The sequence below is a fragment of the Nansenia antarctica genome (genome assembly GCF_963989245.1).
Source record: "Nansenia antarctica genome assembly, contig: SCAFFOLD_212, whole genome shotgun sequence".
NCBI lineage: Eukaryota > Metazoa > Chordata > Actinopteri > Argentiniformes > Microstomatidae > Nansenia > Nansenia antarctica.
In genome coordinates, this window is record NW_027663108.1 from 114,724 (window position 1) to 142,525 (window position 27,802).

At 53.5% G+C, this 27,802-nt stretch overlaps 1 protein-coding gene across 1 annotated transcript in view; it reads left to right on the forward strand.

Moving 5' to 3' along the window:
* LOC308175301 (chromodomain-helicase-DNA-binding protein 7-like) overlaps window positions 1-24,700 on the forward strand; it is a gene marked incomplete at both ends in the record, with an annotated part of 49,844 nt that extends 25,144 nt beyond the window's left edge. The window contains 14 exon segments of the mRNA XM_080550994.1: window positions 355-492; window positions 759-880; window positions 1,375-1,618; window positions 2,664-2,840; window positions 4,139-4,282; window positions 4,670-4,768; window positions 7,429-7,597; window positions 8,216-8,432; window positions 12,037-12,232; window positions 12,828-12,998; window positions 13,398-13,577; window positions 13,831-13,941; window positions 15,493-15,698; window positions 24,501-24,700. Of these exon segments, the coding sequence (XP_080407120.1) occupies window positions 355-492; window positions 759-880; window positions 1,375-1,618; window positions 2,664-2,840; window positions 4,139-4,282; window positions 4,670-4,768; window positions 7,429-7,597; window positions 8,216-8,432; window positions 12,037-12,232; window positions 12,828-12,998; window positions 13,398-13,577; window positions 13,831-13,941; window positions 15,493-15,698; window positions 24,501-24,700 (2,374 nt within the window).
* Window positions 24,701-27,802: the final 3,102 nt, after the last annotated feature.

Sequence of the window (27,802 nt, forward strand, 5' to 3'; positions counted from 1 at the left end):
AACACGCAGAACAATAACCTTGACTCCGGTCACTGCAGTGGTTTTATTTAGACTAGATCAAACTAAATTAACTGACTAAACTACTCGCGCCGTTGAGAGACAGGGTTGCCAGATGGGGCGGGTTACCGCCGAATGGGCTACTGGGTTTAGCGGTTATTTTCACCGGACATTATGACCGAAGAGGTTTAAATATGTCGGACTTCAACAGATTTTATCGGACAAAGACCGGTAATTACCGGTTAACGGAAACCCAGACACACACACACACACACACACAAACACTCTCTCTCTCTCTCCCTCTCCCTCTCTCACACACACTCTCTCACTGTCTCTTTCACACACACTCCCCCCCAGCCGGTGAGTCTGTACCTGGTGAAGTGGAGCAGCCTGCCGTATGAGGACAGCACCTGGGAGCTGCAGGCCGACATCGACAGCAGCAAGGTGGAGGAATACGACCGCCTGGCCGCCCGCCTGCCTGACTCCACACGCGTGGTGAGACACACACACTCACACACACACACCTTTATACACACACACATTCACATTCTACACACACACACCCCTCCTCTCTGACTGTCTCTCTCTCTCTCTCCCTCTCTCCCTCTCTCCCTCCCTCCCTCCCTCCCTCTCTCTCTCTCTCACTCCCTCCCCCTCTCTCTCTCTCCCTCCCCCTCTCTCTCTCTCTCTCTCCCTCTCTCTCTCTCTCTCTCTCTCCCTCCCTCCCTCTCTCTCTCCCTCCCTCCCTCCCTCTCTCCCAGGAGCGTCCCCCCAGTGACTCGTGGCAGAAGAGAGACTCGTCCAGAGATTACATGAACGGCAACGCCCTCAGAGACTACCAGCTGGAGGGAGTCAACTGGCTGCTGTTCAACTGGTACAACACGTACGTACCACTGGTTACCTGGTTACACACCACTATATACACACTACTAGATACACACCACTAGATACACACTAACTAGTAAGGATAGTCTAGCAGCACCTGCTGGTGGGATGACTGAATTGCAGCAATACATGCACATGGACAACCTGTACTGAGAAAGATGGTTGTTCATCTACCAGAACACTGATATCCTCCTCTCCTCCCTTCCCCCCTCCTTCCTCTCCTCCTCCCCTCCCTCTCCCCTCTCCCTCCTCTCTCTTCCCCTCCCTTCCTCTCCCCTTCCCCTCCCCTTCCTCTCCCCTTCCCCTCCCTTCCTTTCCCTCCCTCTCTCCCCTCTCCCCTTCCTCCTCCCCTTCCTCCTCCCCTCCCTCCTCTCCCTCTTCCCTTCCTCTCCTCCTCTCCCTCTTCCCTTCCTCTCCTCCTCCTCCCCTCCTCTCCTCCTCTCCCTCTCCCCCTCCTCTCCCCCTCCTCTCCCTCCCCCTCCCCCTCCACAGACGTAACTGTATCCTGGCAGATGAGATGGGTCTGGGTAAGACCATCCAGTCCATCACCTTCCTGCATGAGATCTTCCTGAAGGGCATCACCGGGCCGTTCCTGGTCATCGCGCCTCTCTCCACCATCCCCAACTGGGAGAGGGAGTTCAGGACCTGGACGCAGCTGAACGTGGTGGTCTACCACGGCTCCCAGGCCTCCCGCAAGACCATCCAGGCCTACGAGATGAACTACCGCGACGCACAGGTGGGTTAGAGGGCCGCTCCACGACCACCACAATACCACAACACCACAACACCACCACAACATGACCACAACACCACCATAACCTAGATAAGACCATCCAGGCCTACGAGATGAACTACCGCGACGCACAGGTGGGTTAGGGCCACAACACGACCACCACAACATGACCACAACACCACCACAACATGACCACAACACCACCACAACACGACCATAACCTAGATAAGACCATCCAGGCCTACGAGATTAACTACCGCGACGCACAGGTGGGTTAGAGGGCTGCAACCCGACCACAACATGACCACCACATGACCACAACACCACCACAACACGACCATAACCTAGATAAGACCATACAAGCCTACGAGATGAACTACCGCGACACACAGGTGGGTTAGGACCACAACATGACCACAACACCACCACACCACAACACCACTACCACAACACGACCACAACACCACAACACCACCACAACACCACCACAACACCACCACAACACCACCACAACACGACCACAACACCACCACAACCTGACCACAGTACGACTACAATCTAACCTTAACACGACCAAAACACAACCACAATCTAACCTTAACACGACCACAACACAACCACAATCTAACCTTAACACGACCACAACACAACCACAATCTAACCCTAACACGACCACAACACAACCATAAGGTTCAGGTAAACACAAGCTAATCTTCACCGTGCGTGTCACTGAGAGAGGAGAGGGATGAGAGGCCTTCCCTAATCTGACCCTAATCTGACCCTAATCCCACAAAACACACTTTAGGGATTTCCTCGTTAGCTTGTGCGTCAACCTGGCAGCAGGACAGCTGGGACCATCACCCCCCCCCCCCACCTACCCCTGACCCCCCCCCCCCCCCAACCAACCCCTATATCTGAACCCCCTAACCTTTGACCCCCCAATACCTGGGCTGCTTACAGGAACATGTCTGGTGATCTTGGCCCTGCTTCTGACCTGTTTGATGATGCTCTCTCCCCCCCTCCTCCCCCCCTCCACTCCCTCCTCCAGGGTCGTATCATAAAGGGGGCGTACAAGTTCAACGCGGTGATCACCACGTTTGAGATGATCCTGACAGACTGCCCGGAGCTGCGGGGCGTGGCCTGGCGCTGCGTGGTCATAGACGAGGCCCACCGCCTCAAGAACAGGAACTGCAAACTGCTGGAGGGCCTGAAGGCCATGGACATGGTGAGACACCTGTCTGTCTGTTTACCTGTCTGTCTGTCTGTTTACCTGTCTGTCTGTCTATTTACCTGTCTGTCTGTCTGCCATGGACATGGTGAGACACCTGTCTGTCTGTTTACCTGTCTGTCTGTCTGTTTACCTGTCTGTCTGTCTGTCTTCCATGGACATGGTGAGACACCTGTCTGTCTGTCTGTTTACCTGTCTGTCTGTCTGCCTGCCATGGACATGGTGAGACACCTGTCTGTCTGTCTGTTTACCTGTCTGTCTGTCTGTTTACCTGCCTGTCTGCCTGCCTGCCATGGACATGGTGAGACACCTGTCTGTCTGTTTACCTGTCTGTCTGTCTGCCATGGACATGGTGAGACACCTGTCTGTCTGTCTGTTTACCTGTCTGCCTGCCATGGTGATGGTGAGACACCTGTCTGTCTGTTTACCTGTCTGTCTGCCTGTCTGTCTGCCTGCCTGCCATGGACATGGTGAGACACCTATCTGTCTGTCTGTTTACCTGTCTGTCTGTCTACCTGTCTGTCTGTTTACCTGTCTATCTGTCTGCCTGGACATGGTGAGACCTGTCTGTCTATCTGTCTGGCTGGCTATCTGTTTGTCTGCCATGGATATGGTGAGACGCCTGTCTGGCTGGCTGTCTCCCTCCCTCTCTCTCCCTCCCTCCCTCCCTCTCTCTCCCTCCCTCTCCCATGTCTCCCTCCTCTGGTACGTACCAGGTCATGTCCTGGGGTTAGCCTGGTTCAGCCTGGTTCAGCCTCAGGCTACAGAAGCAGCAGACAGGCTCCTGCCCCCTAAGGGCCGCTAGGACGTTTCTCAAGGCTTACTCACTTACTTACTCTCTCTTCTCTCTCTCTCTCCTCCCTCCCTCCCTCCTTCTCCCTCTCTCTCTCTGGACGGAGGGGTTCATGGTAGTGATGATTAATAGCCGCGAGGATGAGGCCGTCTGTTAAATAGATACCGTTATTGATGACGAGGCGGTGTGTTAAATACATACTGGTATTGATGATGCACTTATCGTTCCGGTTGTGCAATTATGATCCTGGAAGAGGGTTACGAAGCAATCTGACTCGCTCCTCCCCCCTCTCCCCCCCTCCTCCCCCCTCTCCCCCCCTCCTCCCCCCTCTCCCCCCCTCCTCCCCCCTCTCCCCCCCTCCTCCCCCCTCCTCCCCCCCTCCTCCCCCCTCTCCCCCCCTCCTCCCCCCTCTCCCCCCCTCCTCCCCCCTCTCCCCCCCTCCTCCCCCCTCCTCCCCCCCTCCTCCCCCCTCTCCCCCCCTCCTCCCCCCTCTCCCCCCCAGGAACACAAGGTACTGCTGACGGGCACGCCCCTGCAGAACACGGTGGAGGAGCTGTTCAGCCTGCTGAACTTCCTGGAGCCGGAGCGCTTCCCCTCAGAGAACACCTTCATGACCGAGTTTGGAGACCTGAAGACCGAGGAGCAGGTAGGCGTCTTCATCATCATCATCATCTTCATCATCTACATCATCATCACCATTATCTTGATCATCATCATAATTATCATCATATTCATCTTCATCTTCACTGTCATCATTATCTTCATCACACTCATCATCATTACCATTATCTTCACCATCGTCACCATCATTACCATTATCACCATCATCATCATCATGACCACCACCACCATCATCACACTCCTCACCACCACTATCTTCACCATGCTCATCATCATCATGACACTCGTCATCTTCATCATGACAATCATCATCATGACCATCTCCATCATCTTCATCATCACACTCACCATCACCATCATCATCTTCTCCATCATCTTCATCACAGTAACATCTCCTCCTCCTCTTCCTCAGGTCCAGAAGCTGCAGGCCATCCTGAAGCCCATGATGCTGCGGAGGCTGAAGGAGGACGTGGAGAAGAACCTGGCCCCCAAGGAGGAGACCATCATAGAGGTGTGTGTGTGTGTGTGTGTGTGTGTGTGTGTGAGAGACCATCATAGAGGTCTGTGTGTGTGTGTGTGTGTGTGTGTGTGAGAGACCATCATAGAGGTGTGTGTGTGTGTGTGTGAGAGACCATCATAGAGGTGTGTGTGTGTGTGTGTGTGAGAGACCATCATAGAGTGTGTGTGTGTGTGTGTGTGTGTGTGAGAGACCATCATAGAGGTGTGTGTGTGTGTGTGTGTGAGAGACCATCATAGAGGTGTGTGTGTGTGTGTGTGTGTGTGTGTGAGAGACCATCATAGAGGTCTGTGTGTGTGTGTGTGTGTGAGAGACCATCATAGAGGTCTGTGTGTGTGTGTGTGTGTGTGAGAGACCATCATAGAGGTGTGTGTGTGTGTGTGTGTGTGTGAGAGACCATCATAGAGGTCTGTGTGTGTGTGTGTGTGTGAGACCATCATAGAGGTCTGTGTGTGTGTGTGTGTGTGTGTGTGTGAGAGACCATCATAGAGGTCTGTGTGTGTGTGTGTGTGTGTGAGAGACCATCATAGAGGTCTGTGTGTGTGTGTGTGAGAGACCATCATAGAGGTCTGTGTGTGTGTGTGTGAGAGAGAGACCATCATAGAGGTCTGTGTGTGTGTGTGTGTGTGTGTGTGAGAGAGACCATCATAGAGGTCTGTGTGTGTGTGTGTGTGTGTGTGTGTGAGAGACCATCATAGAGGTCTGTGTGTGTGTGTGTGTGAGAGAGACCATCATAGAGGTCTGTGTGTGTGTGTGTGTGTGTGTGTGTGAGAGACCATCATAGAGGTCTGTGTGTGTGTGTGTGTGAGAGACCATCATAGAGGTCTGTGTGTGTGTGTGTGTGAGAGACCATCATAGAGGTCTGTGTGTGTGTGTGTGTGTGTGAGAGACCATCATAGAGGTCTGTGTGTGTGTGTGTGTGTGTGAGAGACCATCATAGAGGTCTGTGTGTGTGTGTGTGTGAGAGAGACCATCATAGAGGTCTGTGTGTGTGTGTGTGTGTGAGAGACCATCATAGAGGTCTGTGTGTGTGTGTGTGTGTGAGAGACCATCATAGAGGTCTGTGTGTGTGTGTGTGTGTGAGAGACCATCATAGAGGTCTGTGTGTGTGTGTGTGTGTGTGAGAGAGACCATCATAGAGGTCTGTGTGTGTGTGTGTGTGTGTGTGTGTGTGAGAGACCATCATAGAGGTCTGTGTGTGTGTGTGTGTGTGTGTGTGTGTGTGAGAGAGACCATCATAGAGGTCTGTGTGTGTGTGTGTGTGTGTGTGTGTGAGAGACCATCATAGAGGTCTGTGTGTGTGTGTGTGTGTGAGAGAGACCATCATAGAGGTCTGTGTGTGTGTGTGTGTGTGTGTGTGTGAGAGACCATCATAGAGGTCTGTGTGTGTGTGTATTAGGGGTGCAACAGTTCAGTTGTGCCATGGTTGGGTATGAACCTCTGTTTTTGCGTCACGGTTTCAGTTCGGTTTAGGTTCATGTTTTGCGCGAAAGGAGATTTTTATTTTTTTTTGGACAAACTGTCACTTTAACTTATTTCTCTCATACTTATGGAACTTTAACATTCAGACACATTCCAGTCACTTTCAAATCAAATAACCACTTTTCCAAAGTCAAAGTGCACTTTAGCCTTGACAGCCGGCCGCCCATATCCAGTCTGAGGGAGAACAAGTAGAGAAGCAGCACTCATCTTACACACACATCCTTACCTCAGGACAGGCTGGGGCGTTCAGGATGGAAACATCAATTAGACATCAGCTCTAGCTCGATCTATTCCTCCTTCGGGAGGTTCTTCTCTAGAAAGATAAGCTTGTCAGCGTTCTCTGCAGCAAGGCCAGAGCGCATGTGTGCATGCGTACATACGACACGCGTGAAGCTGCTCGCAGACAGTAACGTTTCTGTTCACTGTTTTCGTTCCCTCATTGTGTTCAATGCCAAAACCCAGATGACCCTAGACCGCAGATTTGTAGGAATCCGGGGCTTCCTCAAACTGTTTCCTCTCCACCACATCCATGCTCTCATTTCCTCTCGGCAGGTTTTTAAAAATGTGTATTTTGATCGACCTCCGACTTTGAATGGAACACATTATAAACCCAAAATGCCACAATTCACTAGTAGTGCGTATTGAACATTTTACATGTTTGGCGTTTAGCAGACGCCTTATTATTCCAAAGCGACTTACAACAGATACATTTGACTAAGTAAGTGAATCATCAATCCACCAGTGGTAGCAGGAAGAGTAATCCAGCTCAGGCCCGGGGCCACTGGCAGTCTCCGTGATAGAAGAAGGAAGATGATTTAGTTTTTTGTGGATAGCGAACCGTACGGTTCAGTATTAAACCCAGAACCATTGCACCCCTTCATAGAGGTGTGTGTGTGTGTGTGTGTGTGTGTGTGTGTGTGTGTGTGTGTGTGTGTGTGTGAGACCATCATAGAGGTGTGTGTGTGTGAGTGAGACCATCATAGAGGTGTGTGTGTGTGTGTGTGTGTGTGTGTGTGTGTGTGTGTGTGTGTGTGTGTGTGTAAGAGAGAGACCATCATAGAGGTGTGTGTGTGTGTGTGTGTGTGTGGCCATCATAGAGGTGTGTGTGTGTGTGTGTGAGACCATCATAGAGGTGTGTGTGTGTGTAGTGACCCTCTCTCTCTGTGTGTCAGGTGGAGCTGACCAACATCCAGAAGAAGTACTACCGCGCCATCCTGGAGAAGAACTTCTCCTTCCTGTCCAAGGGCGGCCAGGGGGGCGGCGCCCCCGCCAACGTGCCCAACCTCCTCAACACCATGATGGAGCTCAGGAAGTGCTGCAACCACCCCTACCTCATCAAAGGTACACACACACACCCAACCTCATCAGCTGTCAGAGACACGTGTACACATGTGACACCAGCTGGTGAAACCATGAACCAGTTGCCTAAGTCATGTTTAAGTTGTTTACATCTGTCTGAAACTACAGATTGTAAGTCTGAAACTACAGATTGTAAGTCTGAAACTACAGATTGTAAGTCTGAAACTACAGATTGTAAGTCTGAAACTACAGATTGTAAGTCTGAAACTACAGATTGTAAGTCTGAAACTACAGATTGTAAGTCTGAAACTACAGATTGTAAGTCTGAAACTACAGATTGTAAGTCTGAAACTACAGATTGTAAGTCTGAAACTACAGATTGTAAGTCTGAAACTACAGATTGTAAGTCTGAAACTACAGATTGTAAGTCTGAAACTACAGATTGTAAGTCTGAAACTACAGATTGTAAGTCTGAAACTACAGATTGTAAGTCTGAAACTACAGATTGTAAGTCTGAAACTACAGATGGTAAACTTTCAATACATTGAAATCGGAAAGAAGTTGAAGGCGACACGAGTATGTGAATGTTGGTAGTAGCCTACACCTCAAACACAGAATGGGAGAAACGTGAAACTGTCCGTCTGTCCGTCCCGTGTCCAGGCGCGGAGGAGAAGATCCTGGATGAGTTCCGTGAGACGCACCAGAACCAGCCGGACATCCCAGACTTCCACCTGCAGGCCATGGTGCAGGCGGCCGGGAAGCTGGTGCTCATAGACAAGCTGCTGCCCCGTCTGAAGGCCGGGGGGCACAGGGTGCTGGTGTTCTCCCAGATGGTCCGCTGCCTCGACATCCTGGAGGACTACCTCATACAGAGGAGGTACAGTAGGGGGGAGGGAGGGGGAGGGGAGGGGAGGAGGAGGGAGGGGGGACACAGGGTGCTGGTGTTCTCCCAGATGGTCTGCTGCCTCGACATCCTGGAGGACTACCTCATACAGAGGAGGTACAGTAGGGGGGAGGGAGGGGGAGGGGAGGGGAGGAGGAGGGAGGGGGGACACAGGGTGCTGGTGTTCTCCCAGATGGTCTGCTGCCTCGACATCCTGGAGGACTACCTCATACAGAGGAGGTACAGTAGGGGGGAGGGAGGGGGAGGGAGGGGGGACACAGGGTGCTGGTGTTCTCCCAGATGGTCTGCTGCCTCGACATCCTGGAGGACTACCTCATACAGAGGAGGTACAGTAGGGGGGGGGAGGGGGACTGGGTAGGGGGGGTGACCGCCTCTACGATACGTCTGTACAGATTCAAAGACCCCAAACTGTCATAAACCGATACAGCGATCACAGATGACGTCATTAGTCACAGATGACTTAACTGTCCCTCCTGAGACATCTACTACCCCCTGTACTGTCCCTCCTGAGACATCTACTACCCCCCTGTACTGTCCCTCCTGAGACATCTACTACCCCCCTGTACTGTCCCTCCTGAGACATCTACTACCCCCCTGTACTGTCCCTCCTGAGACATCTACTACCCCCCTGTACTGTCCCTCCTGAGACATCTACTACCCCCATGTACTGTCCCTCCTGAGACATCTACTACCCCCCTGTACTGTCCCTCCTGAGACATCTACTACCCCCTGTACTGTCCCTCCTGAGACATCTACTACCCCCCTGTACTGTCCCTCCTGAGACATCTACTACCCCCTGTACTGTCCCTCCTGAGACATCTACTACCCCCCTGTACTGTCCCTTCTGAGACATCTACTACCCCCTGTACTGTCCCTCCTGAGACATCTACTACCTCCCTGTACTGTCCCTCCTGAGACATCTACTACCCCCCCTGTACTGTCCCTCCTGAGACATCTACTACCCCCCTGTACTGTCCCTCCTGAGACATCTACTACCCCCCTGTACTGTCCCTCCTAAGACATCTACTACCCCCCTGTACTGTCCCTCCTGAGACATCTACTACCCCCATGTACTGTCCCTCCTGAGACATCTACTACCCCCCTGTACTGTCCCTCCTGAGACATCTACTACCCCCTGTACTGTCCCTCCTGAGACATCTACTACCCCCCTGTACTGTCCCTCCTGAGACATCTACTACCCCCTGTACTGTCCCTCCTGAGACATCTACTACCCCCCTGTACTGTCCCTTCTGAGACATCTACTACCCCCTGTACTGTCCCTTCTGAGACATCTACTACCCCCTGTACTGTCCCTCCTGAGACATCTACTACCCCCTGTACTGTCCCTCCTGAGACATCTACTACCCCCTGTACTGTCCCTTCTGAGACATCTACTACCCCCTGTACTGTCCCTCCTGAGACATCTACTACCTCCCTGTACTGTCCCTCCTGAGACATCTACTACCCCCCCTGTACTGTCCCTCCTGAGACATCTACTACCCCCTGTACTGTCCCTCCTGAGACATCTACTACCCCCCTGTACTGTCCCTCCTGAGACATCTACTACCCCCTATACTGTCCCTCCTGAGACATCTACTACCCCGCTGTACTGTCCCTCCTGAGACATCTACTACCCACTGTACTGTTCCTCCTGAGACATCTACTACCCCCCTGTACTGTCCCTCCTGAGACATCTACTACCCCCTGTACTGTCCCTCCTGAGACATCTACTACACCCTATACTGTCCCTCCTGAGACATCTACTACCCCCCTGTACCGTCCCTCCTGAGACATCTACTACCCCCTGTACTGTTCCTCCTGAGACATCTACTACCCCCTGTACTGTTCCTCCTGAGACATCTACTACCCCCCTGTACTGTCCCTCCTGAGACATCTACTACCCCCCTGTACTGTCCCTCCTAAGACATCTACTACCCCCCTGTACTGTCCCTCCTGAGACATCTACTACCCCCATGTACTGTCCCTCCTGAGACATCTACTACCCCCCTGTACTGTCCCTCCTGAGACATCTACTACCCCCCTGTACTGTCCCTCCTGAGACATCTACTACCCTCTGTACTGTCCCTCCTGAGACATCTACTACCCCCCTGTACTGTCCCTTCTGAGACATCTACTACCCCCTGTACTGTCCCTCCTGAGACATCTACTACCCCCTGTACTGTCCCTCCTGAGACATCTACTACCTCCCTGTACTGTCCCTCCTGAGACATCTACTACCCCCCCTGTACTGTCCCTCCTGAGACATCTACTACCCCCTGTACTGTCCCTCCTGAGACATCTACTACCCCCCTGTACTGTCCCTCCTGAGACATCTACTACCCCCTGTACTGTCCCTCCTAGACATCTACTACCTCCCTGTACTGTCCCTCCTGAGACATCTACTACCCCCCCTGTACTGTCCCTCCTGAGACATCTACTACCCCCTGTACTGTCCCTCCTGAGACATCTACTACCCCCCTGTACTGTCCCTCCTGAGACATCTACTACCCCCTATACTGTCCCTCCTGAGACATCTACTACCCCCCTGTACTGTCCCTCCTGAGACATCTACTACCCCCTATACTGTCCCTCCTGAGACATCTACTACCCCCTGTACTGTCCCTCCTGAGACATCTACTACCCCCTGTACTGTCCCTCCTGAGACATCTACTACCCCCTGTACTGTCCCTCCTGAGACATCTACTACCCCCCTGTACTGTCCCTCCTGAGACATCTACTACCCCTCTGTACTGTCCCTCCTGAGACATCTACTACCCCCTGTACTGTTCCTCCTGAGACATCTACTACCCCCTGTACTGTCCCTCCTGAGACATCTACTACCCCCTGTACTGTCCCTCCTGAGACATCTACTACCCCCTATACTGTCCCTCCTGAGACATCTACTACCCCCCTGTACTGTCCCTCCTGAGACATCTACTACCCCCTGTACTGTCCCTCCTGAGACATCTACTACCCCCCTGTACTGTTCCTCCTGAGACATCTACTACCCACCTGTACTGTCTCTCCAGTGGCAAAAAAAAATAATCTATCATGACGACTGCCAATGGCCCCTGGCCTGAGCTAGATTACTCTTCCTGCTACGACTGGTGGATTGACGATTCACTTACTTAGTCAAATGTATCGTTTGTGGCGCTTAGGTGGCGTAGCGGGTTGAGCGTTGACCATGTAACTGCAGGGTCCCCGGTTCTATTCCGGCCGGGGACATATCCTGCATGTCATCCCTCCTCTCTCTCTCACCCATCCTTCCTGTCTAAATCTCTACTGTATCTGTCAATAAAATGAAAAATATGAGTGGGACTGCCCCACTCAGAAAAAAATAAAAATAAAACTGTATCGATTGTAAGACGCTTTGGAATAAGGCATCTGCTAAATGCCAAACATGTAAATGTATGAATGAATGGACTTTATTGTCATTGCTACAGTACAGGTACCAAACAACGAAATTTAGGATGTAAATGTATGTAAATGACGTCGTTAGTCAGAGACGATGTCAGAAACCTCCAAACCTTTTGAAATTGCTGATGAAGAACGTGTTGTCTGTGTGTGTCCCTCCCAGGTACCCGTACGAGCGTATAGACGGGCGCGTGCGGGGGAACCTCCGCCAGGCCGCCATCGACCGCTTCTCCAGACCGGACAGCGACCGCTTCGTCTTCCTGCTCTGCACGCGGGCGGGGGGGCTGGGCATCAACCTGACCGCCGCTGACACATGCATCATCTTTGACTCTGACTGGAACCCCCAGAATGACCTGCAGGTGAGGAGGGGGGAGGGAGGGAGGGAGTAGGGGTGGGTGGAGGGGGGGAGGGGAGGGATGGAGGGGGGGAGGGAGGAAGGGAGTAGGGGTGGGTGGAGGAGGGAGGGAGGGAGGGGGAGGGCTGGTAGCCATGGTGATGATGGTGAGGAATTAGGAGGTTATGAGAGAAACTCAAAACAGGAACATGTTGTTCTAAACAAGATGATATCTCTGTCTGGTACACAGCTGGGTGGGGCGGGGTGGTTGTACGCCCCTGTGTGTGTGTGTGTGTGTGTGTGTGTGTGTGTGTGTGTGTGTGTGTATGTGTGTGTGTATGTGTGTGTGTGTGTGTGTGTGTGTGTGTGATATCAGCATGTGTATTTCGAGTGTGTGTGTGTTTGTCTCTGTGTTATATCACTGCATCTGTGTATTTACTGTGTGTGTGTGTGTGTGTATATGTGTGTCATATCAGCGTGTGTGTGTGTGTGTGTGTGTGTGTGTCTGTGCCTGTGCGTGTTATATCAGTGCATCTGTGTGAGTGTGTGTGTGTATATGTGTGTCATATCAGCGTGTCTGTGTATTGACAGTGTGTGTGTGTGTGTGTGTGTGTGTGTAGGCCCAGGCCCGCTGCCACAGGATTGGTCAGTCCAAGGCGGTGAAGATCTACCGTCTGATCACCAGGAACTCGTATGAGAGGGAGATGTTTGACAAGGCCAGTCTGAAGCTGGGGCTGGACAAGGCCGTGCTGCAGAGCATGTCTGGGAGAGACAACGCTGCTGGGAACGGGGTGAGACACAGAGACACACCAGAGACACACACACACACCAGAGACACACACACACACACACTAAATAAACAGATGCGCTGATATGACACACATACACACTCACACAAATGCACTGATATAACACATATACATATACACACACACACTCTAGAGACTAACACACACACACACACACCAGAGAGACACACACACACACACACACACACACATTCTCTCCCTCACACACAGGGGAGTTGTAGGAGGTTTTGTCTCCTTATAAAGACAGAGATGTTAGTGAAACTGAGTCCTTGGTAGAGAGAGAAGTGCTGCTCTCAGAGGTCAGTCCACTAACCACCCTGTGTGTGTGTGTGTGTGTGTGTGTGTGTGTGTGTGTGTGTGTGTGTGTGTGTGTGTGTGCAGGTGCCCCAGCTCTCTAAGAAGGAGGTGGAGGACCTGTTGAAGAAGGGGGCCTACGGAGCTCTGATGGACGAGGAGGACGAGGGGTCAAAGTTCTGTGAGGAAGACATCGACCAGATCCTCCAGAGACGCACGCAGACCATCACCATCGAGTCTGAGGGCAAGGGCTCCACCTTCGCCAAGGTAACCCCCTGACCTTTGACCCCTGACCTCTGACCATCACCATGGAGTCTGAGGGCTAGGTGACCTTTAACCCCTGACCTTTGGTCCACTCCTCTACCAGAGAGGTTCTCTCCAGGCCTCCACAAGACTGACACACACATCATGACCTTTGACCCTTCTGTCTCTCTCTCCCTCCCTCCCCTTCCTTCCTTCCCTCCCTCCTTCCCTCTCCCTCCCCCCCCCCCTCCCTCCCTCCCTCCCTCCCCTCCCCCAGGCCAGCTTCGTGTCTGCAGGCAACAGGACGGACATCTCTCTGGAGGACCCAGACTTCTGGCAGAAGTGGGCCAAGAAGGCGGAGCTTGACCTGGACGCCCTGCACGGCCGGGTGAGTGGGCAGATGCATCATGGGAGATGTGGTCCTCATGTAGTACAGGATGTTCCCTGGGAGGGCCGGGAGAGTGACGCCAGTCTCTGGGGAATCCTAACAATGCAGGGGGGGGGAGTGTGTGTGTGTGTGTGTGTGTGGAGGGAGGGAGGGAGGGAGGGAGGGAGGAAGAGGGAGGGAGGGAGGGGGGGGTTAGTTCAGTCAATGACAGTATTGTCTGGTGGTGGAGCTTACTGGAAAGGATGTCAACTCTCTCACTCTACCCATTTTCTCTCTCTCTCTTACTCATATCTCTCTCTCTCTCTCACTCATGTCTCTCTGTCTCCCTCTCTCTCTGTCTCCCTCTCTCTTATTACTCATATCTCTGCCTCTCTCTCTATTACTCATGTCTCTCTCTCTCTCCCTCTCTCTCTATTACTCATATCTCTGCCTCTCTCTCCCTCTCTCTCTCTATTACTCATATCTCTCTCTCTCCCTCTCTCTCTATTACTCATGTCTCTCTCTCTCTCCCTCTCTCTCTATTACTCATATCTCTCCCTCTCTCTCCCTCTCTCTCTCTATTACTCATATCTCTCCCTCTCTCTCTATTAATCATATATTTCTCTCTCTCAGTACTCATTCTCCTCTCCTCCCTTCTCTCTCTGTCTCTCTCTCTCTCTCTGTCTCTCTCTCTGTCTCTCTCTCTGTCTCTCTCTCTCTCTCTGTCTCTCTCTCTGTCTCTCTCTCTGTCTCTCTCTCTCTCTCTCTCTCTCTCTCACACACTATCAGAGCGTCATATAAGCTGATGTGAAGCGTTAATTAATATGGATGATTACCTCACAGAGCGGGCTGGGCTGGGGAGGGGGAGGGAGAGGGGGAGGGGGGGGGGGGGTCGTTTAAACAGTGTGGAGGGAATCTCTATCTTCTCTTCCTTAATTACCCTCCGCTCACTCGCTCCCTCCATCTCTCCTGTGGGCTGGAGGACGTTAAGCTGCTTAACAAGGCTAGCCTGAGGGGGACACACACACTCACACACACTCACACACACACACACTCACACACACACACTCACACACACACTCACACACACACACACACTCACACTCACACTCATACTCACACACACACACACACACCACTTAGTCAGGCTGCACACACACACACACTCACACCCACACCCACTCATGCATACTCACACTCACACACACACTCTCTCACACACATACTCACTCACACACACATACACATACACTCACACGCGCACACACACTAAAGCATAATCACACACTCATACACACACACACACTAAAGCATAATCACACACACACACACATACTGCTGGTCAGCTGTGTAACCCACTAGAGAGGAGAGGGAGAGAGAGAGAGAGGAGGGGTGTTAAGCAGAGAGAGAGAGAGTCATCAAGTGGTCACTGCATGTGTGTGTGAGGTGATTATTACCATATCTGTATTTGTGTTTCACAATGATTGACTCTCTCCCCTCCCTCCCCCCCCTCCCTCCCTCCCCCCCCCTCCCTCCCTCCCCCCCCTCCCTCCCTCCCTCCCCCCTCCCCAGAACACCCTGGTGATCGACACCCCCCGGGTGCGTAAGCAGACGCGTCACTACTCGTCTGTGAAGGAGGATGAGATGTGTGAGTTCTCTGAGCTGGAGAGCGACGGGGAGGAGAAGCCGCTGACCAAACCCCGCCGACCCCAGGACCGCGCCCAGGGGTACCCCCGCTCTGAGTGCTTCAGGGTGGAGAAGAACCTGCTGGTCTACGGGTGAGTCTGGAGGGAGGGAGGGAGGGGGGGGGAGGGAGGAGGCAGGGGGGGAGAAGTCCCTGCTGGTCTACGGGTGAGTCTGGAGGGAGGGGGGGAGGGAGAGGGGGGGCGGGAGAGGGGGGGGGGGGAGGGATGGAGGAGGAGGGAGGGAGGAGGCAGGGGGGGAGAAGTCCCTGCTGGTCTATGGGTGAGTCTGGAGGGGGGAGGGCTGTGTGTGGAGGGAGAGAGGGAGGTATGTGTGTGTGTGTGTGTGTCATCAAAGCCTACCTTTCAGAGGTGGCTTGGTGGCGTAACACACTAAGTGTCGACCGTGAAGTGTTCTATGTGGTGTCTACCTAGCAACAGCACTCTGATTGGCTACAACATGAAGCATCATCATCATTTATGCATTTCTTCTGGTGAATAAATTCCCCCGTGGTTCTGTAGAATGACTTCACTCACCTCGGCACTGGAGGAGATAAACTCACGTTTAATCTTTAGACTTTTTTGTTTTACTTTTTGATCTATCTGTATTATTGTTCTCTCCATGGAATATATGTGTGAGAAAAGAGTGCTGAGAACAAAATAAATAATAATAATAATTATTATTAATAATAACTGTGATTAGAGGGGAATAGAATGTTCTGGATCATGATGGAATGTTGCAGGAATCAAAGTTCTGTCCAGACCTTGTGACAGGATGTGATAACAGGAAGTCTGGGTTGTTTAGAGATTCTACTTCCTGTGTGTATGTGTGTGTGCTGGCATGGCTAAACACCAGTCACACATTGTGGTGTGTGTGTGTGTGTGTGTGTGTGTGTGTGTGCGCGTGCGCGCGCGCGCGCGTTGCGTGCGTGCGTGTGTGTCTCCACCAGTGGGAGCTAATGCTTGCAGACTCGCGTGTGATTTAACACACGCAATCTCCTGGGTCACACACACCCCATCAAACATGTCCTACATACTTACACACACACACACACCCCATCAAACATGTCCTACATACTTACACACACACACACACACACCCCATCAAACATGTCCTACATACTTACACACACACACACACACACACACACCCCATCAAACATGTCCTACATACTTACACACACACACCCCATCAAACATGTCCTACATACTTACACACACACACACACACACCCCATCAAACATGTCCTACATACTTACACACACACACACACACACACCCCATCAAACATGTCCTACATACTTACACACACACACACACACCCCATCAAACATGTCCTACATACTTACACACACACACACACACACACACCCCATCAAACATGTCCTACATACTTACACACACACCCCATCAAACATGTCCTACATACTTACACACACACACACACACCCCATCAAACATGTCCTACATACTTACACACGCACACACACACACACCCCATCAAACATGTCCTACATACTTACACACACACACACACACACACACACCCCATCAAACATGTCCTACATACTTACACACGCACACACACACACACACCCCATCAAACATGTCCTACATACTTACACACGCACACACACACACACACACATACTTACATACAGGTCAATCATCAGGGGACACACATACCCAGAACACACACACAGTAATAATTACCACACACACGTTAGTAGGTTGTTACTCGTAGGTTGTATCGTCTGGTCTGGGTCCTGAGGCTGTAGGCCGATTACAACCTTCACATCTGAGCCTCCTCTCCTCTGACACACTCCCCCTCTCCTCCTCTCACACACTCCCCCTCTCCTCCTCTCACACACTCCCCCTCTCCTCCTCTCCTCTCACACACTCCCCCTTTCCTCTGACACACTCCCCCTCTCCTCCTCTCACACACTCCCCCTCTCCTCCTCTCCTCTCACACACTCCCCCTTTCCTCTCACACACTCCCCCTCTCCTCCTCTCCTCTCACACACTCCCCCTTTCCTCTGACACACTCCCCCTCTCCTCCTCTCACACACTCCCCCCTCTCCTCCTCTCACACACTCCCCCTCTCCTCCTCTCCTCTCACACACTCCCCCTTTCCTCTGACACACTCCCTCTCTCCTCCTCTCCTCCTCTCACACACTCCCCCCTCCTCTCACACACTCCCCTCTCCTCCTCTGACACACTCCCCCTCTCCTCCTCTCACAACACTCCTCCTCTCCTCTCACACACTCCCCCTTTCCTCTCACACACTCCCCCTCTCCTCCTCTCCTCCTCTCACACACTCCTCCTCTCCTCCTCTCACACACTCCTCCTCTCCTCCTCTCACACTCTCCTCCTCTCCTCTGACACACTCCCCCTCTCCTCCTCTCCTCTCACACACTCCCCCTCTCCTCTCCTCCTCTCACACACACCCCTTCTCCTCCTCTCACACACTCCCCCTCTCCTCCTCTCCTCTCACACACTCCTCCTCTCCCCCTCTCACACACTCCCCCTCTCCTCTCCTCCTCTCACACACACCCCCTCTCCCCCTCTCCTCCTCTCACACACTCCCTCTCTCCTCCTCTCACACACTCCCCCTCTCCTCCTCTCACACACTCCCCCTCTCCTCCTCTCCTCTCACACACTCCCTCTCTCCTCCTCTCACACACTCCTCCTCTCCTCCTCTCACACACTCCTCCTCTCCTCCTCTCACACACTCCCCCTCTCCTCCTCTCCCCTCTCCTCCTCTCCTCCCTCACACACTCCCCCTCTCCTCTCCTCCTCTCACACACACCCCCTCTCCCCCTCTCCTCCTCTCACACACTCCCTCTCTCCTCCTCTCACACACTCCCCCTCTCCTCCTCTCACACACTCCCCCTCTCCTCCTCTCCTCTCACACACTCCCTCTCTCCTCCTCTCACACACTCCTCCTCTCCTCCTCTCACACACTCCTCCTCTCCTCCTCTCACACACTCCCCCTCTCCTCCTCTCCTCCTCTCACACACTCCCCCTCTCCTCCTCTCCTCTGACACACTCCCCCTCTCCTCCTCTCCCCCTCTCACACACTCCCCCTCTCCTCCTCTCCCCCTCTCACACACTCCTCCTCTCCTCTCACACACACCCCCTCTCCTCCTCTCCCCCTCTCACACACTCCCCCTCTCCTCCTCTGACACACTCCCCCTCTCCTCCGCTCCCCCTCTCACACACTCCTCCTCTCCTCTCACACACTCCTCCTCTCCTCTCACACACTCCCCCTCTCCTCCTCTCCCCCTCTCACACACTCCCCCTCTACTCCTCTCACACACTCCCCCTCTCCTCCTCTACTCCTCTGACACACTCCCCCTCTCCTCCTCTCCCCCTCTCACACACTCCTCCTCTCCCCCTCTCACACACTCCTCCTCTCCTCCTCTCACACACTCCCCTCTCCTCCTCTACTCCTCTGACACACTCCCCCTCTCCTCCTCTCCCCCTCTCACACACTCCTCCTCTCCCCCTCTCACACACTCCCCCTCTCCTCCTCTCCCCCTCTCCTCCTCTCCTCCTCTCACACACTCCTCCTCTCCCCCTCTCACACACTCCCCCTCTCCTCCTCTACTCCTCTCACACACTCCCCCTCTCCTCCTCTCACACACTCCCCCTCTCCTCCGCTCCCCCTCTCACACACTCCCCCTCTCCTCTCACACACTCCCCCTCTCCTCCTCTCCTCCTCTCACACACTCCTCCTCTCCCCCTCTCACACACTCCCTCTCCTCCTCTCACACACTCCTCCTCTCCCCCTCTCACACACTCCTCCTCTCCCCTCTCACACACTCCCCCTCTCCTCCTCTCCTCCTCTCACACACTCCCCCTCTCCTCCTCTCCTCCTCTCACACACTCCCCCTCTCCTCCTCTCCCCCTCTCACACACTCCCCCTCTCCTCCTCTCCCCCCTCTCACACACTCCCCCTCTCCTCCGCTCCCCCTCTCACACACTCCTCCTCTCCTCTCACACACTCCTCCTCTCCCCCTCTCACACACTCCTCCTCTACTCCTCTACTCCCTCTGACACACTCCTCCTCTCACACACTCCTCCTCTCCTCTCACACACTCCCCCTCTCCTCCTCTCCTCCTCTCACACACTCCCCCTCTCCTCCTCTCCCCCTCTCACACACTCCCCCTCTCCTCCTCTCCCCCTCTCACACACTCCCCCTCTCACACACTCCCCCTCTCCTCCTTTCCCCCTCTCACACACTCCCCCTCTCCTCCTCTCCCCCTCTCCTCTCACACACTCCTCCTCTCCCCCTCTCACACACTCCTCCTCTACTCCTCTCACACACTCCCCTCTCCTCCTCTCCCCCTCTCACACACTCCTCCTCTCCTCTCCTCTCACACACTCCCCCCTTTCCTCTGACACACTCCCCCTCTCCTCCTCTCACACACTCCCCCTCTCCTCCTCTCACACACTCCCCCTCTCCTCCTCTCCCCCTCTCACACACTCCCCCTCTCCTCCTCTCCCCCTCTCACACACTCCCCCTCTCACACACTCCCCCTCTCCTCCTCTTCCCCTCTCACACACTCCTCCTCTCCCCCTCTCACACACTCCTCCTCTACTCCTCTCACACACTCCCCCTCTCCTCCTCTCCTCCTCTCACACACTCCCCCTCTCCTCCTCTACTCCTCTGACACACTCCTCCTCTCCTCCTCTCACACACACCCCCTCTCCTCCTCTCACACACTCCTCCTCTCCCCCTCTCACACACTCCCCCTCTACTCCTCTCACACACTCCCCCTCTCCTCCTCTCCTCCTCTCACACACTCCCCCTCTCCTCCTCTACTCCTCTGACACACTCCTCCTCTCCCCCTCTCACACACTCCCCCTCTCCTCCTCTCACACACTCCTCCTCTCCCCCTCTCACACACTCCCCCTCTCCTCCTCTCACACACTCCTCCTCTCCTCCTCTCACACACTCCCCCTCTCCTCCTCTCCCCCTCTCACACACTCCCCCTCTCCTCCTCTCCCCCTCTCCTCTCACACTCCCCCTCTCCTCCTCTCACACACTCCTCCTCTCCCCCTCTCACACACTCCCCCTCTCCTCCTCTCACACACTCCTCCTCTCCTCCTCTCACACACTCCCCCTCTCCTCCTCTCACACACTCCCCCTCTCTCCTCCTCTCACACACTCCCCCTCTCCTCCTCTCCTCCTCTCCTCTGACACACTCCCCCTCTCCTCCTCTCCTCTGACACACTCCTCCTCTCCTCTGACACACTCCCCCTTTCCTCTGACACACTCCCCCTCTCCTCCTCTCCTCTGACACACTCCCCCTCTCCTCCTCTCCCCTCTCACACACTCCCCCTCTCCTCCTCTCCTCTGACACACTCCCCCTTTCCTCTCACACACTCCCCCTCTCCTCCTCTCACACACTCATCCTCTCCTCCTCTCACACACTCCCCCTCTCCTCCTCTCACACACTCCCCCTCTCCTCCTCTCCTCTGACACTCTCCTCCTCTCCTCCTCTCCTCCTCTCACACACTCCTCCTCTCCTCCTCTCACACACTCCCTCTCTCCTCCTCTCCTCCTCTGACACACTCCCCCTCTCCTCCTCTCACACACTCCCCCTCTCCTCCTCTCCTCCTCTCACACACTCCTCCTCTCCTCTCCTCTCACACACTCCCCCTTTCCTCTGACACACTCCCCCTCTCCTCCTCTCCTCTCACACACTCCCCCTTTCCTCTCACACACTCCCCCACTCCTCCTCTCCTCTCACACACTCCCCCTCTCACACACTCCCCCTCTCCTCCTCTCCTCCTCTCACACACTCCCCCTCTCCTCCTCTCCCCCTCTCACACACTCCCCCTCTCCTCCTCTCCCCCTCTCACACACCTCCCCCTCTCCTCCTCTCCCCCTCTCACACACTCCCCCTCTCCCCCTCTCACACACTCCTCCTCTCCTCTCACACACTCCCTCTCTCCTCCTCTCCTCCTCTCACACACTCCCCCTCTCCTCCTCTCCCCCTCTCACACACTCCCCCTCTCCTCCTCTCCTCCTCTCACACACTCCCCCTCTCCTCCTCTCCCCCTCTCACACACTCCCCCTCTCCTCCTCTCCCCCTCTCACACACTCCCCCTCCTCCTCTACTCCTCTGACACACTCCTCCTCTCCTCTGACACACTCCCCCTCTCCTCTCACACACTCCCCCTCTCCTCCTCTCACACACTCCTCCTCTCCTCCTCTCACACACTCCCCCTCTCCTCCTCTCCCCCTCTCACACACTCCCCCTCTCCTCCTCTCCCCCTCTCACACACTCCCCCTCTCCTCCTCTCCTCTGACACACTCCCCCTCTCCTCTCTCTCTGACACACTCCCCCTTTCCTCTGACACACTCCCCCTCTCCCCCTCTCACACACTCCCCCTCTCCTCCTCTCCTCTGACACACTCCCCCTCTCCTCCTCTCCTCTGACACACTCCCCCTCTCCTCCTCTCCTCTGACACACTCCCCCTCTCCTCCTCTCACACACTCCCCCTCTCCTCTCCTCTCACACACACCCCCTCTCCTCCTCTCCTCCTCTCACACACTCCCCCTCTCCTCCTCTCACACACTCCCCCTCTCCTCCTCTCACACACTCCCCCTCTCCTCTCCTCCTCTCACACACTCCTCCTCTCCTCCTCTGACACACTTTCCCTCTCCTCCTCTCACACACTCCCCCTCTCCTCCTCTCCTCTCACACACTCCTCCTCTCACACACTCCTCCTCTCACACACTCCCCTCTCCTCTCCTCCTCTCACACACTCCCCCTCTCCTCCTCTCACACACTCCTCCTCTCCTCCTCTACTCCTCTGACACACTCCCCCTCTCCTCCTCTCCCCCTCTCACACACTCCTCCTCTCCTCTCCTCTCACACACTCCCCCTCTCCTCCTCTCCCCCTCTCACACACTCCCCCTCTCCCCCTCTCACACACTCCTCCTCTCCTCTCACACACTCCTCCTCTCCCCCTCTCACACACTCCCCCTCTCCTCCTCTACTCTGACACACTCCTCCTCTCCTCCTCTACTCCTCTCACACACTCCCCCTCTCCTCTCACACACTCCCCCTCTCCTCTCACACACTCCCCCTCTCCTCTCACACACACCCCCTCTCCTCCTCTACTCCTCTCACACACTCCTCCTCTCCTCCTCTCACACACTCCCCCTCTCCTCCTCTACTCCTCTGACACACTCCCCCTCTCCTCCTCTCCCCCTCTCACACACTCCTCCTCTCCCCCTCTCACACACTCCTCCTCTCCTCCTCTCACACACTCCCCCTCTCCTCCTCTCCCCCTCTCACACACTCCCCCTCTCCTCCTCTCCCCCTCTCACACACTCCCCCTCTCCTCCTCTCCTCCTCTCACACACTCCCCCTCTCCTCCTCTCCCCCTCTGACACACTCCCCCTCTCCTCCTCTCCTCTTCTCCTCTGACACACTCCCCCTCTCCTCCTCTCCTCCTCTCACACACTCCCCCTCTCCTCCTCTCCTCCTCTCACACTCCCCCTCTCCTCCTCTCCTCTGACACACTCCCCCCTCTCCTCCTCTACTCCTCTCACACACTCCCCCTCTCCTCTCACACACTCCCCCTCTCCTCCTCTCCCCCTCTCACACACTCCCCCTCTCCTCCTCTCCTCCTCTCACACACTCCCCCTCTCCTCCTCTCCTCCTCTCACACACTCCCCCTCTCCTCCTCTCCTCCTCTCACACACTCCCCCTCTCCTCCTCTCCTCCTCTCACACACTCCCCCTCTCCTCCTCTCACACACTCCCCCTCTCCTCTCACACACTCCCCCTCTCCTCCTCTCACACACTCCTCCTCTCCTCTCACACACTCCTCCTCTCCCCCTCTCACACACTCCCCCTCTCACACACTCCTCCTCTCCTCTCACACACTCCTCCTCTCCCCCTCTCACACACTCCTCCTCTCCTCTCCTCTGACACTCTCCTCATCTCCCCCTCTCACACACTCCCCCTCTCCTCCTCTCCCCCTCTCCCCCTCTCACACACTCCCCCTCTCCTCCTCTCCTCTGACACACTCCCCCTCTCCTCCTCTACTCCTCTCACACACTCCTCCTCTCCTCTCTTCTGACACACTCCCCCTCTCACACACTCCCCCTCTCCTCCTCTCCCCCTCTCACACACTCCCCCTCTCCTCCTCTCCTCTGACACACTCCCCCTCTCCTCCTCTCCCCTTCTCACACACTCCCCCTCTCCTCCTCTCCCCCTCTCACACACTCCCCCTCTCCTCCTCCCATTGACTCTGCCTGTAACTGGCCCAGTGTGTGTGTGGTGTGCTGTCACGCCTGGGCGGCTCTGTTCTCTGGGTCACGCGTGTCGGTGATGATGTCACTGGCGTGTGCTAGACGTGTTCAGTCAGGAGTGAAGGAGGTCATGAGAGGGGGGGAGGAGGAGGAGGGAGGAGGGGGGGGGATATGGTGACATTGGGACCCAGGTTGAAAGGCAGACACCCAGACACAACAACACCCCCCCCCCCCCCCCCCCCCCACACACACACACACACACACACACCACCACCCCGCCTTTAGCCCTAAGTGGTGGATTTAGTGTGTGTTGTTTTGTCTGGGTGTCTGCTTTTCAAACCCTGTGTGTGAGTGTGTCTGGGTGTGTGTGTGTGTGTGTGTGTGAAACCCAATGTACTAGAATCATCACAATACTCAAGAGACACTGTCTAAATACAACTCTCCTCCCTCCTCCCCTCTCCTCCCCCCTCCCTCCCTCCTCCTCCTCCCTTCTTCCTCCCTCCTCCTCCTCCCTTCTTCCTCCCTCCTCTCTCCTCCTCCTCTCTCCTCCTCCTCCCTCCCTCCCTCCTCCTCCCTTCCTCCTCCCTCCTCTCTCCTCCCTCCCTCCTCCCTCCCTCCAGGTGGGGGAGGTGGGGGGACATCCTGGCCCACGGGCGGTTCAAGCGTCCCCTGCGTGAGCGTGACGTGGAGACTATCTGCAGAGCTCTGCTGGCGTACTGCCTGCTGCACTACAGAGGAGACGAGAACATCAAGAGCTTCATCTGGGACCTGATCACCCCCGCTGAGGACGGAGCCACACGCACGCTGGCCAACCACTCTGGTACACACACACACACACACACACATACAGTGCCTTGCAAAAGTATTCACCCCCCTTGGCTTTTTACCTATTTTATTACATTACAACCTGTAATTAAAAAAATAATAATTTTATTTGATTAATCTGCACAAAATAGTGTTAGTTTTTAAATGAAATGAGAAATATATATATAAAAAAATAATTTAAAAAAATAAAGAACAGAAAATTGGCATGTGCATATGTATTCACCCCCTTTGTTATCCAAAGTCAAGTCAAAAGTCACTTTATTGTCCCATCACTGGGAAATGTGTATTGGGCTTGCACCCCACAGCAGCCAACAAAGAGCAACAGACAATACAGAATGTTAAAACACAAACAGAAGGCAGCCCTGATTAAGACAAGAGTGGAAATAAAACGATAAGCAAGATATGTTCACATTCATCTGGTGCAGTTTAAAAGTTTAACAGAAACGGGAATAAAATAATTTTTAAATCTATTTAGTCTAGCGCGGGGGACTCTGAACCTCCTCCCAGAGGGCAGCAGTTCATACTCTGCATGTAGGACATGGGAGGGATTCATGAGAATTCTATTAGCCTGTCTGAGAGTAGCCTGTTCAAAAATAGACTGCAGGGATGAGTGGTCTTTCACCCCTATGATCTTCCATGCAGTCTGTATCAGTCGGACCAGTTTGGACCTTAGTTGTACAGATAGACCTTAGTTGTACAGATAGGTTACCAAACCAGGTAAGATGTATGAAGCGGTAGTGGTGGTCTAGTGGATAGTGAGTTGGACTTGTGATCGGAAGGTTGTGAGTTCAAATCCCGCCTGAAACCACACCACTACTAGTGTGCCCTTGAGTAAGGCACTTAGCCCTCAGTTACTCCAGGGGGAATGTCCCTGTAATTCGTAATTGTAAGTCGCTTTGGATTAAAAGCGTCTGCTAAATGGCAAAATGGCAAAATGAAGCCCCTAAAAACTTCTGGTGCAACCAATTACCTTCAGAAGTCACATAATTAGTGAAACGAAGTCCACTTGTATGCAATCTAAGTGTCACATGATCTGTCAGTATATACACACCTTTTCTGAAAGGCCCCAGAGGCTGCAACACCTAAGCAAGAGGCACCACCAACCAAACACTGCCATGAAGACCAAGGAACTCTCCAAACAAGTCCGAGACAAAGTTGTTGAGAAGTACAAGTCAGGGTTGGGTTATAAAAAAATATCAAAATCTTTGATGATCCCCAGGAGCACCATCAAATCCATCATAATCAAATGGAAAGAACATGGCACCACAACAAACCTGCCAAGAGAGGGCCGCCCACCAAAACTCACGGACAAGGGGGGCATTAATCAGAGAGGCAGCACAGAGACCAAAGGTAACCCTGGAGGAGCTGCAGAGTTCCACAGCAGAGACTGGAGTATCTGTCCATAGGACCACAATTAGCCGTACACTCCATAGAGCTGGGCTTTATCGAAGAGTGGCCAGAAGAAAGCCATTACTTTCAGCTAAAAATAAGAAGGCACGTTTTGAGTTTGCAAAAAGGCATGTCGGAGACTCCCAAAATGTATGGAGGAAGGTGCTCTGGTCAGATGAGACTAAAATGTAACTTTTTGGCCATCAAGGAAAACGCTATGTCTGGCGCACACCCAACACATCCCATCATCCCAAGAACACCATCCCCACAGTGAAACATGGTGGTGGCAGCATCATGCTGTGGGGCTGTTTTTCAGCAACGGACTGGGAAACTGGTCCGAGTCAAGGGAAAGATGGATGGTGCTTAATACTAGGGATGCTCCGATCTGGATTTTTGGGGCCGATACCGATCACCGATTTTTTTCCTCAAGATCAACCGATACCGATTTTTAAAAAAAATACATAACTGTAGGCCTACTGACTGGATAGCCTACATATTTTTTGCTTTTTAGACAAAAGTTTTGATCCATTAGGCACCAAGCAAACGCAGACCCGATGTTCTAGCTTATTTAGAAGCCAAGATATTACAAAACCTGTGTATTATGGCGGCCATTTCTTAAATGCCAAGATGGCCGCCTTTCAGACATCTGTGCAAATGGAAACATATATTTTCTGATTCCTCATACAATGCCCTTTCCAAAAATGTATAGATTAGCAAATCCCCAAAAAAGTCCCACGAAATTATATAACAAACCTGACTAGTACGACCCGGATGTTGTATGTGGGCGTGCGCGGGAGGAACCGCAGTTTAGTGGTGGTCTAGTGGATAGTGAGTTGGACTTGTGATCGGAAGGTTGTGAGTTCAAATCCCGCCTGAAACCACACCACTACTAGTGTGCCCTTGGGTAAGGCACTTAGCCCTCAGTTACTCCAGGGGGAATGTCCCTGTAATTCGTAATTGTAAGTCGCTTTGGATAAAAGCGTCTGCTAAATGGCAAAATTATTAAAAATTATTATTTAGACCCATTTTTATGGCATAGTAAAAGTCTGGCCTATCACCCAGTTAGGGCCTGAAGCCCAAGTCAGTGATATGGCTGTATAAAAGACATCATAAACGTGGCCTTCATGGTTTACATACTGTTACGTCCTCCTATGTTTTCTGTTCAGTTATCTGTCTTCCCCAGGAAAAAAAAAAAAAAAAAAAAACGGTTTTTGCGATCGGCCATTTTTGCCAATCACCGATCGAGTCATTTGGAGTGAAATCGGCCGATTTAAATCGGTGGCCGATACATCGGAGCATCCCTACTTAATACAGGGATATTCTTGAGCAAAACCTGTACCAGTCTGTAAGTGATTTGAGACTAGGATGGAGGTTCACCTTCCAGCAGGACAACGACCCCAAGCATACTGCTAAAGCATTTTTTTTTATAACCCAACCCTGACTTGTACTTCTCAACAACTTTGTCTCGGACTTGTTTGGAGAGTTCCTTGGTCTTCATGGCAGTGTTTGGTTGGTGGTGCCTCTTGCTTAGGTGTTGCAGCCTCTGGGGCCTTTCAGAAAAGGTGTGTATATACTGACAGATCATGTGACACTTAGATTGCATACAACTACAAGTGGACTTCATTTCACTAATTATGTGACTTCTGAAGGTAATTGGTTGCACCAGAAGTTTTTAGGGGCTTCATAACAAAGGGGGTGAATACATATG